Below are 13,854 nucleotides of genomic sequence, written 5' to 3'. Positions count from 1 at the left end.
GGCCGCCTCAGCGAGGGAAGGGTAAAGAGGGACCTACTCCCACCGCTTCCCACCCCTCCGGTCCCCCCCAGCACACCTCGCCCGGATCCCGGCCCTCGGCGCCGTTACCTGCTGCCCCGCACCGGGACATGGCGGCCGGGACGCCGCGGGCCTTCCCCCGGGCCCGGCGGGCAGCGGCGGGCTGAGGTAGTGTGGCCCGGGGTAGTACGGCCCAAGCTTCCCCCCCCCCCCCCCCGCTCTCTCATATGGGCTGTGGTGGTGCGGCCCGAGTCCCCCCTCGCGGGCTGAGGTGGTGCGGCCCGCAGCGCTCACGTGACCGGGTGTTGACGCGTCGCCTGGCAACGGGAAGATGGTGCGGCCGGCGGAGGGTGAGTGCGGGGCCGGGCCGCGGACGGGGCTCCGCCGCCCGGCTCGGTCCGGCCCCGGGGCTCGGCTCCGCCCGGCCTCCCCGGTCTCCTGTGGGCCTGTGTGCCCAGCCGAGGGGACCCGGGCCGGTACTCACTCCCTCTCTCCTGCGGGACGCTCTGGTTGCAGGCACAGGCCAGCCCCAGCCCCATGCAGGAGGCCCCCGGTGCGGCATCAGAGGGATCTGGCGTGGAATTCGGCTCCGCTGAGCGGGATATAATCAGAGTTCCGTCGCATTCTGCTATGGAGGTGATTTCCTTTGAAACGTTCACAGGGCAGTGTGTTCCCCTGCGTTCCTTACAGGGTGACGTCTTCGTGGAAGCAGTTTCAATAGGGAGAAGTAAAACGGCGGAGCAGTTATTGCAGTTTTGCCCTGCATATAAAAAAAAAGCCACTAAACGGTAAATTTAGTTACAGTTCCTGTGTGTTAGCAGCATCCTGAAGTATGTGTTTCTCACTCAGTTCTTAGTTAGCACGTTTCTGCTATAGACACTTTAAAAAGGGAGTTACCCCCATTTTATAGATGCGCATACTTGGGCTCTTTTTTTGAGGTTTATTGGTGATAAGTTTTTTTTATTCCATTGGCACTGCACAATACTTGAATTTGGCAAATTATGTTATGGGATAAAACAGTGTCTCTTTAAAAAGAAAGAAGAGAATAATTTGGCTATATGCAGTGCAGCCTGGAAGACTTTTTTTAATAAATCCCTAAAGGGCAGGTTTTGTTTAAAGAGATGTGAGCTAGAAACACGTGAAATTAAAAGTGGTGTGTAGAATTTTTGTCAGGATTGTTACTATCATAATGCTAGCTGGGTGACCATTTTTGCAAATGAGATTAAACTTCTAAATTAAACTTCTCTGCCCTGTGATAAAAAGCAGTTGCTACAATACTAAAGCATTAACATTAAACAAAGTACACAACCCGTTATAATGCTGCTATTCTGCTTTTTGCCTGTGTTGCATGCTAGGCAATAGAGGCAGAGAATGGGAGTGACAATGAAGAGGAAGAGTCTGTTCATCTGGAGGACCAAGAAGAGACATTTCCCCCAGCAGAAAGAGGAGTCTATGGAGCTACAGAGCTGTTTGTTGGCTCTGCAGAAGTGAGGCACTATAATAATATATATAATCTTATTCATGGAATGCATGACCAGTAGTTGTAACTTCAAATTCTCCTGGTGCAGTTTCATTGCTGCAAACGCAAAACCAATCAGAATTGGAACAGAGAGAAGCTAATTGGTCAAGCACGAAGTATACAGAAACTCTGACAAGACTGGAGAGGTTCTTTTGTTGTGCTGTATCAGGAGTGACACAGCTTTGCCAGTATATCTGTGCACTGATTTTAGAACAAGGCCCTCTTGTTGATTCTTTGTCTGCATTGTTCATGCCTCATGATTACAAAAATAAGCAGATTTTTAGGGGCAAATAGAGTTAGATTGAAAAGCTGTTTCAGGTGATGGATTTTATGTTTCAGGAAAAACCTCCTGAGACTTTCTCAGACAAAGTAACATTAGACAGTTGTCCTCCTGAACTGGATGACATGGAGCAGCCAGTAACAGACAGAGGGAACCCTTCCCATACGTCCTCAGGAGCTCCTTTGCAGGCATCTGCATTGTCAGTGGAGTTGAACAGCTGCACAGAGTCAGGTATCATTCAGTTCCTTATTAACAGTACAATACTCAATACCATCTGTCAAGTACAGTTTCTAGTTTTCTTCCTTTCTGATCATTGTTAATCCAACTGGAGGCATAATAGTATGAAATCTAAGCCTTTTCCTTTATCTTTGGGGGGGGGAGAGGGGGGGCTGTCCAGGTAACATTGGAGAACCCATTTCTCTCTATTTAGAGTCTGCCTTTGAGCAATTCAGTCAGCTCACTAGTGGGCACGGTGACCAAAGATGGGAAAAGGAGCGCCAGCAGCATGGAGCTGAGGAACATGAAATAAGCGGAAGAAATGAAGAAACCATAGAAGAAACAGAACTGGTCGTCTTGGATCCAGAACATGTGAGAAGTCCTCAGATCTTGTCATTCTTCTTTGCAGACTTGATATTTTTATTTGTATAAAATGTACAAGGTAAATTGTAAGCAGTGGCTTAGTTGTATGCTATAACAACATGTGTAAAAATTGCTTTTGCAAAAGTACTAACTCCTGAATGTGTCTACTTCCTCAGTATTAACCCCAAAGTTGCAGGTTCAGAAGTGAGCAATGTAGTGGGCAAATCGGATACTCTTCAGTATTCCTGAAAGAGAATTCCTTGCAGCAAGAGCGAGTGGATGGGTTCTCAGATGTAGCTCTTCCTATATGTTTCTGACTTTCAAATATTCTCAATAGTCACTTTCTGATGTCAGCAAATAACCACTGTGTAAGTCTTCTCACTTGTTACAGTAAGTGTAGCTAAAATAAGAATGCAAGTGTCTATGGCAGAAAATAAGGTGTTTTATTTAATAGTGGGAGTAGCAGTAAGGTTTCTTCATAATTTATTTACACAAGTATGTTAAACTTTATCAACGTCATACTTCTTTACAGCCTCTGATGAGAAGATTCCAGGCTGCCCTGAAGAATTACCTTACTAAGCAGATCGAAAAAGTGAACCTAGAGCTTCAGGAACTGGTATAGGGCATTCTTTCTTTGCCTTCCCACAGCAGCCCATCCCTGTCCAAGCTGGAGGGAGAGAGCTGATTTCCTCTTGTGTTTGCAGAGGACAGCAACAAAGAAGGGCAAAATACAGAGAGAAGAGCTTGGGGTGATTCTTTATGGAGCGCAGCAGCAGCTGGCCCATCTGCAGATGGAACTGGAGAAGAGCCATGACTGCCATTCTCAGATGGCCGCAGCACGTCGGCAGCTGGAAGAGGAACTGGAGGGCCTCAGGCTTACCTACAAGAAAATGTGTCAGAACACAGATGATGAACGCAAGAAAGGTGACTGAGGCAGTCCTTGCAATATTTCCTAATTCTGGTACTATGTGGAGAAATGAATTTGAATGTAAGTCAAGCATTGGATTGAAAAATACAGTAAAATTCATCAGCAATAATGCACTCATTGAAAAGTTTCATAGATAATCCTGGTTGCCATATAATTTCTGGTGTTTCTAAGACCATGTTGCTACATTGTACTTCTAAGAAGGTCTTTAGGACTAAAAATAAACCCCTTCCTGGCAGGTAGGTTGTTGTGTGACTTAGCAGGAAGAAAAGTCCCATCAGTCTGTTATGTTTGCCTGTGTCTCTGTAAGGGTGTGATGAGATTGCAAAGGTAGGTCATTAGGGGCATCCAGTAGTATGAGAGCAGCATCCATGTGGCAGCCCATTCCAGCCAAAGAAATGGACTTGACTCATTCTTTTTGGGTTGCGGGCATTTGGATAGGAAACAGTAAAACAATTGCAATGGCAAGGATAGCTAAGCATTAAAATAAATTGCCTAGGAAGTTTTTACGGGTTATTGAAAAAAAGTAGAGAAGCATTCAACAGACTGAGAAAGAGACAGTTCTGTATTGGGGCAGAGGAGTGGATTCACAGCCTCCTGAAGCCCGTTCTTTGGTTTCCTGGGATTTTGTGTGCTGGGAATCAAGGAATTGCTTACCAAGATTTTTAGCTTTGCTTGTGGAGCTATATTCCAAAGCTGATGTAAATTCTTATTTCAGGGAGGGCTGATTTAGCTGCTCTGTGTGTGGTTTTTGCTTTGGGTGCTTCTGTATTTCTTTCCCTTTTATCTCTGTTTAAAGTGTATCCTACAAACATACTTCTCTCTAAATATTTTTCCTTCTGCCTCCCCAGTTTCTGCAATGCAGACCCAGGTTGAAAACCTGGCCTTGCATCTCTTCTACATGCAGAATATGGACGAGGATATGCGTCATAATATTTTACTAATGAAACAGTCGACAAAGAAGGCTGAGGCAGAGAAGGTCCAGGCTGAGGTGGAAAAGAAAAAACAGGTATCGAATAAAACTGTCTTCTTTAAAATAAGTAAATAAATACAGATGACAGTTAGTGGTGAGTCTTGGAGGATGTGCTGCCTTGTCAGAAGGAAGGCTATAGTGACTGAATCATGGAAGATGTGTGGGGATATTTTTCCCAAATAATTGAAAAAAAGAAAAAAACCCCAAACCCATGGGCTTTAAAAATTAGAAGAATCCCACCCACCAAGATAGTGGCATGTACTGCCCAAAGGTTTTTCACAAGCTTTACAATAGTAAATCACTCAAGCAAAGGGGGTGTGGGGGACAGAAATATATTTAGTGAAGAAGTATCGTATGTTCAAGCCTGGAGAATTATTCTGAGCGACAGCAAGTTTCACAATGAAAAGTGAACTTTGAAAATGAACTGAGCTGGTTGGTGTGCTGGAGCTCCCTCTGCTGCCTTCTGCTTGCAGCAGGACACAAACTGATTATTATTAATACAGAATTGCATGCAAACAGTTGAAATCAAATGGATTTAGATGTTTTTTAACAAAGGCTTTTAAAACATAAATTATTAAAATTCCAAGCTGCTGGAGAGGTGGCACAATGTAATCCATTCTGACAGGAATGAATGCTGCTTCAGATCCAAAGTATCAATTTACTACTGCAAATGGGATAATAAAAAATCAGCAAAGAAGGTTTCATTCTCTTGAAAGTTGTCGCTGCTGCATTCAGGAGTCATTTGTATATGAATGGAAAAGTTTCAGTAGGAATCAAAACGAATCCAGTTGCCAGTTTAATTCCTTTTCTAGCCTATGTTATTCTTGTAGAATATAGTTGGTTAAGACTGAGATTATATTACTCATCCTGAACTGTTTGGCTCTGACTCTTTAGGATCTTCTACTGGACCGCTTAACAAGAAAAGCCTATGAACTACAAGAACAGATTGCTCTGTTTGAAGCTCAGTTTGTGGCTCAGGCAGAGGGCACAAAAGTAACTCGGCAAGCAGTAAATGAGGTAAGAGGGTACTTTTTTCGCTTCTGGTTAATATTTCCCTCTGGAAGGACTGACCGTTTGGCTCATGCTCACGTGGTATGTACAATGTAGGCCAGAGTTGTATGGCTTGTTCCTGTTTGGAGGAATGAAGACTTCTTTTTTTTTTTCTTTTTTCTTTTTTTTTTCCTTTTGTCCTTAAGAATTGCTTGTAAATCACTTCCTCCCCGACCTTCTCAGCACTTTTTTTCTTGCAGACCTATGCTCTGTGGTCTGGTGTGGCAATAAACCAGACACATGTTAGTTGAAGCTGTTCCTGCCCAGCATATTAGGAACAGAAAAAAAAAAAATACTGCATTGTAACATGAATTTGTTTTTTCAACACAGTATAGATTCATCCTGTCTACCAACTCTCTCTTTCCTAGGCTTGTATGGAGGTACAGGCTATTAACATGGAGAAAAAGCGATTGCTGAACCACTGGAATAGCAGCTTGGCTGGAATGAAGCAAAGAGATGAGGCCTATATTGCCACACAAGAGTTGCTGAGGTATGGCATCTGAAAACAGTCCCGGGAGAGACCTCAAATAATTTGGACAGGAGGGACTCCAAAAGGGGCAGTATGTCTGCTGTCAAGTTTATGACTGTGTGTGCAGGATGTGTCAGGCAGAACAAGTTTGCTGCTCTAAAGCACATAATAAGGTTAAAGAATTAGAAGCACAGTTCTTTGTAACTATTTTCTTTATCCAAAACACAACTCTCCCTTGAAATGTGTGGGTTTTTTAAAGCTCTTTAGAGTTTTTCTATTCATACTTTATTTCTTTAAGAGTTCCTTCATCTTTGCAACATCTCTCAATCCAAAGAGCTAGACATCAAGAAGGATTTATCTATCACTTTCAGTTAGGTGTTTGTGATGCCTTTAGAAACCTTCAGGAAAACCTTCCTATTGTTGCCAAAGGAAGTGTTTATTTGGTCTGGAGTCTTAAAGTTTGACTGATTCTCTGAGAACAAACAATATATTTTTATATGGTGGCATCCTGGTAAGAATGGGGGTTGGGAACAGGACTGAAAGAAGGAATTAATTTTCCTGCATACATTTCCTTTTAAATCTTAATTTCTCCATCCATCTTCTGATGACTCTGCACTGTCACAGCAGACTAGCCTTTATAAAGATCTTCCTTCTTGGTCAGTTGTTGCTGGAATAACATGTTTGAAAAGAGGAATTTGTAGATGACTGTTCAGCACACTAATCAATGCCTGTGATGATTTTCCATCCTCTTTGCTGCTCCAGCAAGTACAGACATGACCTCAAATCCCTAGAAATGGACATCCATGGCTGTCGAAAGTCGATCAGGAAAGAGGAGGAGAAGAATGAGTTGCTTGTCACCATCCTGAGCCGTTCACAGAATGATGCCAACACGACAAAGAAACTGATTGCCCAGTGCCTTTCAAGGCAGGAGGCCTTGAAGGTTGAATTTGGCACCTATGCTCGCGTTCTCCATGAGACAGAGCAGGCCCTCAACAGGACCAAGATGGTGAGAAGACTTACTTGGAAGAAGAATCCTTTCAAATCAGACACGGATATTTAATCCCCTTTCCCAAACAGTTGTAGTGATCCTGTCTCTGTCTTCCGTACTTTTTAGGATCAAGCTGCTCATCTGAATGAGTTGCTGTCCATAAGTAAGGATATAGAGAAAGGAACTGATGCCAAAGAGCAGATCGAGAATCAAATTGTGGCAAAGCTTCAGGAGCAGATGATGTCCAGCAAAGCCACAAAGCACTTCTCACAGCTGGCTGCAAAACTTCATAGAAGAAAAACAGATCTGGTATGGTGTCCCTTCCAGTTGGGAGGGCAGGGGAAGGAAACTGCCCGGAGCAGTGTTTCTCAAGTGTGTTTTGTCAGTGTCTTCATTCTGGTTTTCAGGTCTGCAGTTGAAGGTCTGCTGAGTTTGCAACTCCAATTTGGTCCTTCCAGTGATCTTATTGCAGGATTCTGGTGTATGTGAGAGAGTTTGGCCAAAAAGGCCTGACAGATAACATACTATTCTTTCTTTACTTAAAAAATGTGGCAGAATGATGAATGCTGGGAGTAGTTACTATAAAGTATTGCCAGTTCTTATGTATTAGAGGAAGGCAGTGGATGTGTGGTACTTCTGTACTCCACATTAAACTAACTTATCGTTCTATACTGCATCACGGAATGTGATACGGGCATGCTCTCAGTTTCTAAGTAAGGATTACTGTCCAGGGAACAGTCAAACCAGACCCACAGTTCTTTATGGCATAATAAGTTGCTCTCTTTGGGAGTGTGTAACTGGTAGAGATAGAAAAACTAGAAGATTCAGCACAGTATTTATCATACCGAGTTGTGTGGGCTGGCACTAACACAACGTGCTCACACCTCTGTATTTTCATGGGTTACTTCAGCCTGCCCCTGGCTTTTTTAAATCAAGGGCATATCTTAAGTAACTGGAAGACTTCCAGGGTTGGCTTCTATTGTGAGAAAGGCCCCTCCACTCCCCTTTCTGACAGATACATGAACACATGGGTACTCCACATTGACTCCTATTAGCATCTGTGTTGCATGGTTGAATATAGTGCAGAGACTATGGACTTGGAAAAGAGCGAATTGTAACCTCTTGGAGTGTGGTCCAGGCTGTGCAGAAGTAGCAGACAGGCTCTTGAAAGTTACCTGGCTGCATTCATAGTGCTCTCAAACAAAAGGCATAGCCACGCTTTCTGGCTAGTAAAGTTGTTAGGTGAAGGATGCGTTTGTCAGGTATGGTGGAGAATGTACAATACAATCATGTCCTACTACTGTTAGCCAGGTAGCTAGAGACATCCAGGCAGGGAAGATAATTGCAGAAGTGATGAGTGTAGTCTCTTGAAGAGTTTGGGGATGTTTAGGCTCTTTAATGCTTTTCAACAGCCTTATGACAGAGGTAAATATTGCTATCTCCTGTCGATAAATGGAGAAACAAAAGTACAGAGAGGGTAAGTATCTTGCTTACAGCTTGTAGCACAGACCTGGGAGTAGAATCTAAATCCCCTGATTCCTGTGCTTTGATAAGCAAGCCTTACAAATCAATGAGTTGCTGTTGGTGACAGTAATTTGTTTTCTGTCTGTTGATATTCCTAGGAGCTGCATTTTTCCAAGGTTGAGAATGATATGGCCAAGCTTATTCTGAATGCAACTCATACCAACTGCAGGCTGACAATTCTCCAAAAAACACTTTGTGAGCTGGACAAGGAAATAAAAAATATCTATGATCTGATCAGCTGCAGGGAAAGTGAGATTGCAAAGTGCAGTCTCCTGATTGAGAACAAGCGAGGGGTCATCAGCCAGTACAACAAGAGGTTGGAGATGATTCTTTCTCAGCAGGGGGTATGTACTTTTATGTTTCAGTCCCAAATTTGATTTTATTCTTTGTGGTGACCACAGATGTTCTTGATAAATGTAACTGTGTAAGTGTTGGATAGTTAACTCTCAGGCATCAGTATTGTGACTTAAAAGCTGCACTAGCTAGTGTAAACGTTTGTATTTGTCAAACAGTTCTTAATGCATGCGAAGAGGAGCTGGCATTAGGGAATTGTGAAATGAGGGTGTGCCTAGCACAGATTTCTGTAGGGAGTTGTCTACACCAGATGAAAATGTTGAATGACATCAATACTCTGGGAGTAAATAGGATCTCATTATAAAATCTGCAAAGACTGATGAGGGGAGAATGGAGCAGGCGGTGTAATTTAAGTAGTTTGATAGTTGGCCCCATTCAGATGATACCCAGATCTGTCCCTAGCACTGTGAGCTGTTAAGACCTTTATGGATACCAATGCAAAAATGAGTACTGTGACATATGCTTGGCAAAAAGTTTTGAATGTCCAGATGTACCTGTTGTAATAACTTAGGAGGCCCTTTTGCCACAGAGTCTGAGAACCTTTCGGGCTTCTGTCCCATTTATTCCTGTGAGCTCAGGAATGATTAGTCCCATCCAACTCATGGGAAATGGAGGCAGGAGGTAACTAACTGACAAAACAACAGTATAGTTGAAGTATTTAGTAGGCATGCAGCAGTTGGACTGGCCTTCTGCAGTGATGCTATAAACAAGTGCTCCAGCAGCTTCTACCTGATTTATCCCAAACCTTGCCCTCGTACAGGGGCAAGAATTGGGACCACTGGAAATTGAGATCAACAAGCTGACCAAGCAGATAGAAGAATATAATTGCGAGGTGATGACACTACAGAAGTACTGGCTCAATCAGCAGAAAGAGCTGGTCAAGTTAACACATAAACGGGAGGAACAAATAGCCTCCTTGGATATGTTAAAGAAACAGATCACAATAATGGAGCAGAAGAAAGTGCGCACTGAAAGTAAGTAATTCTCTAACTCTTTCTTAAAAAGTTCATCCATGAATGGAGAAAAAGGGGAGTGAAGGCTTACAGATGGGCAATGCCAGACCTTCACCAAAGAATGTCCACAGTGCTCCTACATATGTGTGAGCAATGATGCAAACGGACGCAGTACTATACTCTGGGGCTAAGAGCCAGACACCTTTTGCTGTTTTGCATGTCGTTATTTCCTATAACGATTGATCCTGCTGTCTTAACTGACACAGTCAAACCCTAAGTGATCATGTCACATGTTACACTTCTTAAATAAAGTTTGCAAGTAGTTGGTAGGTAAATGCCCGCACCAACGATAGCACTTTCCTAGGTCAAAACGAACTCTCTTCCACAGTAGTCTCCTTCAAAACCTTATTTGGTTTTTGGACTTGTGGAAAAATGTTTTGGCTGGGTATGTGGGACACAGGTGGCTCCGCATGCAGTGTTGTCTGGCTAATAGCAGTTTGTCACACCTTGCCAGTATTCAACCCAGTGCTTGTGGGAATTTTAAGACTTTTTTTTCTGTTTACCTGTAGATGAGATTCAGCAGGAAACAAAAGAACAGAAAGACATCGAACGTCACATGAGGAACATGTCAAATGACTTGATAAAGTTGAATGTGTTGATCAACAAGAACAACAGCAGCTTCGAGGAGCTGCAATATGGCAACATTATCACAGAGAATGAGTTTGTACGTTCTCTCAAGGTACACAGACTTGACATCTCATTTCCAGGTCTCAACCTCCCATGCATATCAGAGGCAAACAGTGATCCTGTAAATCTTTCCTAGTCTGACAGTTTTGTATTGGTTTATGCTTCCCAAATCCAGGCAGCAGAAAAAGAATCAGTTGAGATGCAGGAGAGGCACAGTCAATTGACTGAGGAGAAGGAAAGACTCCTAAACAGCCTAGTGGAAGCAGAGTAGGTACCAGAGAGATTCTTGCTTTGTGCCACAGTCTTTGAACTCTTGTATATGTGTCCATGTTACCTTTCTTCTCCAGTCATCAAACTGAACTAGTGCGAGAAAATGTGCTTCTGTCCTTATTGGAGAAGAGGAAAGGAGTTTAATTAATTTTTGAAATGCAGAAACTGAAAGGTGCTTTAGCTGTCTCTGGAACCAGCAAGAGCTGAGATGATGTTGGCTTTAATGATTCCATTATGCTTGTGCTGGACGTTGCCAAGATCTAGATGGGAAGACTGCATGCAGTCTCCTCTGCCAGTAACAGTGAGTGTGCTGCACTAGGCAATTAATTGGGGTCCATCAGCCCCCTGTCAGTCTGGGCGTGCTGGTTTTTACAGTCATGATGCCATTTTCTATATTGCGGAGCTTCCCATCTGATTTCACGCTGCTCTGTTGTTGCCCTTTTACATGTGCCATATGCAAATTCTTAGTTTCTGCTGAACTATTCAGTTCTGTGTTCAGAATCGATCTTGGGAGTGTGCTGCCACTGATGCACAGAATGAGCATCCTTTCTATTGTTTACAAAGGCACTGTTTTCCTTTTCTGTCACTGAAGGCATCAAATCATGCTATGGGAGAAAAAGATCCAGCTGACAAAAGAGATGCGTGCAGCGGTGGATTCTGAGACAGGACAAGGCGAAATCCAAGCCATGAGAACAGAGATTCACAGGATGCAAGTAAGCCACTGGGAAAGAGGACTGAGGAGGGGAAGCTGCACACAACGTATTCAGCTTTGGAGTTGCTGAAACATAAGGCAGGAGATGAGAAACAGGCTGGAGAAGTACCATCTTCAAGGCCATAGCAGCACTGGAAGTCTTACCACCCTGCAGCTAGATTCAGTTAAACACACCCAGCATGCATGCACTCTATGCGTTCCTTGTGCATGCTGTGTAATAGGCTGCAGCAGAATCTAGATATACCTGAGAAATCTATTTAAAGTGTAATCTGTCTGCCACCTTATTCTGTGACCCCAATTTATAAGCAAAGAAATATTGATTACTAAATATTGCATCATCTTAATCACTGGTTAGGGGAAGTCTTCTATCTTCTGGCAAAGCAACTCTTCCCCTTCATTCTCGGGATACTTCTGCTCTTCTGCTTTTCCTGTTGCTAATGACTTCCAGTGAAACATTTTGAAGATTACTTAGATGAGTTGATAATCCAGTCCTCTGCCTTCCAGATCCACACAGGGCAAACCAGGTTTGGATTTAGAGCAAATTTAGCTTGCTAACGCTCATGTGTCACATATTATCTGGTTTGTGTTGATGGGATGTGCCACACAGAAGGCATCGGTTAGGTGCCATTTGTAAATATTAATTATTTTCAGCCTATTTTATATCTTGACAAATGGCAGGTCCGCTATGGCCAGCTGATGAAGCAGCAGGAGAAGATGATTCGTGATATGGAGGCATCTGTTTCTCGTAGAGAGGAGATAGCGATTCGTGGAGAGGGCCAGAACAAAACAGATAAGAAACGGCTCACCAAGAGCGACTTCCACCGCAAGAAACAGGAGCTGAGAAAAAAGATCAATGAAACCCAGAAGGTGAGAAAGTAAAGCAGGGCTGCGAGAGTTCATGTGGCCTGTATTTGCCTTGTAATGAGCACCAGCGCGCACTTAGCACAGACACATGGGGTGTCAGTACCCAGACCCTGCACCTGTGCAGGTACAGCACTGCACAGGGTACAGGCTTTGGAAACTCATTTTAAAAAAAAAAAAAAAAAAAAAAAGCTCTGGGAAGATGGTTGGGAATGCAGCTGAACTGCAGAACCAGAATATGCCATTTCCTTCTCTTCCACTTGCTAGAACACTGAAGACTGCAACAAAACCATCCTGGAGCTGGAGACCACCCAAGTGTCCCTTAGTGCCACCTTGTCAGAAAAGCAGCAAGAATTGTGCAGACTGCAGGCTGAGTCTGATGGCCTTGATTCAGATGCAGAATGTCTTCAGAACAAGAAACGATGGGTGAGCACCTCTGCTTCCTTGCAGCGCGTGAGCCAAATAGAACCTGCTGCTTTCTTCTGTTGCCAGCTCCCTGTCTCTTTGTCTCGCCACCATCCTGAACTGGGCATGCTCGGCATGTAATTTGAGCAACACTTTAAGTTAGCTGAGCACATTTTGAGGGCTCCTAGTGGTCCAGAATTGATGCTTGCTTAGCAAGGCAGCATTCACCTGGAAACATCAGCCTAGAAGGACATTGTTTGTCTCTCAAAAATATCTAGTGATGACTATCCTTTGTGAGCGCTAGCTGGCTACTCGCAAGTATGATACAAATTTGAGAGCCAGCTCAAGGTCTTGAATGACCTCCTGCGAAGTTTTTAAGTTGGTGAAACTCTGTCCTGGCAAGAGTTGCCTTATATGTGCAGGTGTTTCTCTGATTTATGGAATTCTGTGACATCCAACATTTAAAAACACTTTTTTTGTCTTAGTTGACATGTAGGCGTGGCACTCAGGGATGTGGTTTAGTGGTAGACATGGCAATATTAGGTTTACAGTTTGACTCGATGATCTGAAAGGTTTTTTCCAACCTCACTGATTCTGTGACTATACCTCTACAACAGAGGTTGTTTGGCTGTTGTAATGGGGACTTCACAGCACTGTCCTTCTTAAGCCCTTCCATTTCAAAATGTGACAGTTATAGTACCTGCGACACGAATCACGCTGTTCTCTTAGTCCTTTTGTGTGTGCAGTCTGCTGTCAAAGCAATTTCTGTTGTTGCTTTTCTCAGAACCTTTTGGAGATTGTGGCCTACCAGACACGCCAGAAGCACCTGCAGGCACTGAAGGAAGGGAAGTACGCTCCCCTGTGCCACACTGAGCAAGCCTGGAGAAACAAGCAGCAGAAACTGCAGGACCGGCTCCGGGCCATCGATGCTGTTGTCCACCAGATCCAGCAGGAACATCCTCAGCACCGAAGGACTCTCCAGTGGCTCAGACAATGCTTGGAGTCCAGGGTCAGCTCCCAGGAAGCCTGACAGAGACACGGACAAAATACACATAACCCTCTGTTCTTGTTCTTGGAGAGGCTGCAGGCTTTGTAAATCAATAAATATAAATGAATAAGCATGCGTAGAGGGTAACGTTTACTAAAGAGGTAGCGTTGCACTTTTTTTTTGTTTGTTTCTTTCTACATTTCCCTGCCCCTGCTGCCCTGGCCCGGCCGTAGGGCTTTGAGGGGCTTCCTGGGCCCACCCGCCCCCGTGTAGCCTTGACTTCCCGGGACCCCGCTCTC

The 13,854-nt window shown here is 43.9% G+C and overlaps 2 protein-coding genes across 2 annotated transcripts in view; one reads left to right on the top strand and one right to left on the bottom strand.

The window, feature by feature from the left end:
• The window catches only part of TBC1D16 (TBC1 domain family member 16), a 33,027-nt gene extending 32,800 nt beyond the window's left edge, over nucleotides 1-227 (bottom strand). The window contains exon 1 of the mRNA XM_069799464.1: nucleotides 109-227. The gene's annotated coding sequence lies outside the window, so the exon portion shown is untranslated. The remainder of the gene's footprint in view (nucleotides 1-108) is intronic.
• Nucleotides 121-13,690, top strand: CCDC40 (coiled-coil domain 40 molecular ruler complex subunit). The gene is made up of 20 exons (XM_069799462.1): nucleotides 121-368; nucleotides 535-654; nucleotides 1,374-1,505; nucleotides 1,877-2,048; nucleotides 2,248-2,405; nucleotides 2,929-3,012; nucleotides 3,101-3,320; nucleotides 4,173-4,330; nucleotides 5,189-5,311; nucleotides 5,713-5,834; nucleotides 6,576-6,819; nucleotides 6,928-7,110; nucleotides 8,424-8,669; nucleotides 9,440-9,653; nucleotides 10,202-10,371; nucleotides 10,495-10,586; nucleotides 11,182-11,302; nucleotides 11,980-12,168; nucleotides 12,430-12,588; nucleotides 13,352-13,690. Exons 1-20 carry the CDS (start codon nucleotides 246-248, stop codon nucleotides 13,595-13,597), a joined length of 3,276 nt encoding a protein of 1,091 aa, XP_069655563.1. The 5' UTR covers nucleotides 121-245; the 3' UTR covers nucleotides 13,598-13,690.
• The last annotated feature ends 164 nt before the right edge of the window (nucleotides 13,691-13,854 follow it).

This window comes from Haliaeetus albicilla, chromosome 12, assembly GCF_947461875.1.
Source record: "Haliaeetus albicilla chromosome 12, bHalAlb1.1, whole genome shotgun sequence".
Lineage (NCBI taxonomy): Eukaryota > Metazoa > Chordata > Aves > Accipitriformes > Accipitridae > Haliaeetus > Haliaeetus albicilla.
Note: the sequence above shows the minus strand (reverse complement) of the source record. Positions and strands in the feature narration are given on the sequence as shown.

Bases quoted from the DNA above. Each gene is read 5' to 3' on its own strand.
- CCDC40 (XM_069799462.1), top strand. From the start codon at position 246: ATGGGCTGTGGTGGTGCGGCCCGAGTCCCCCCTCGCGGGCTGAGGTGG. The intron at 2,406-2,928 runs GTGAGAAGTCCT...ACTTCTTTACAG, and splicing joins TCGTCTTGGATCCAGAACAT to CCTCTGATGAGAAGATTCCA. The intron at 5,312-5,712 runs GTAAGAGGGTAC...TCTCTTTCCTAG, and splicing joins CTCGGCAAGCAGTAAATGAG to GCTTGTATGGAGGTACAGGC.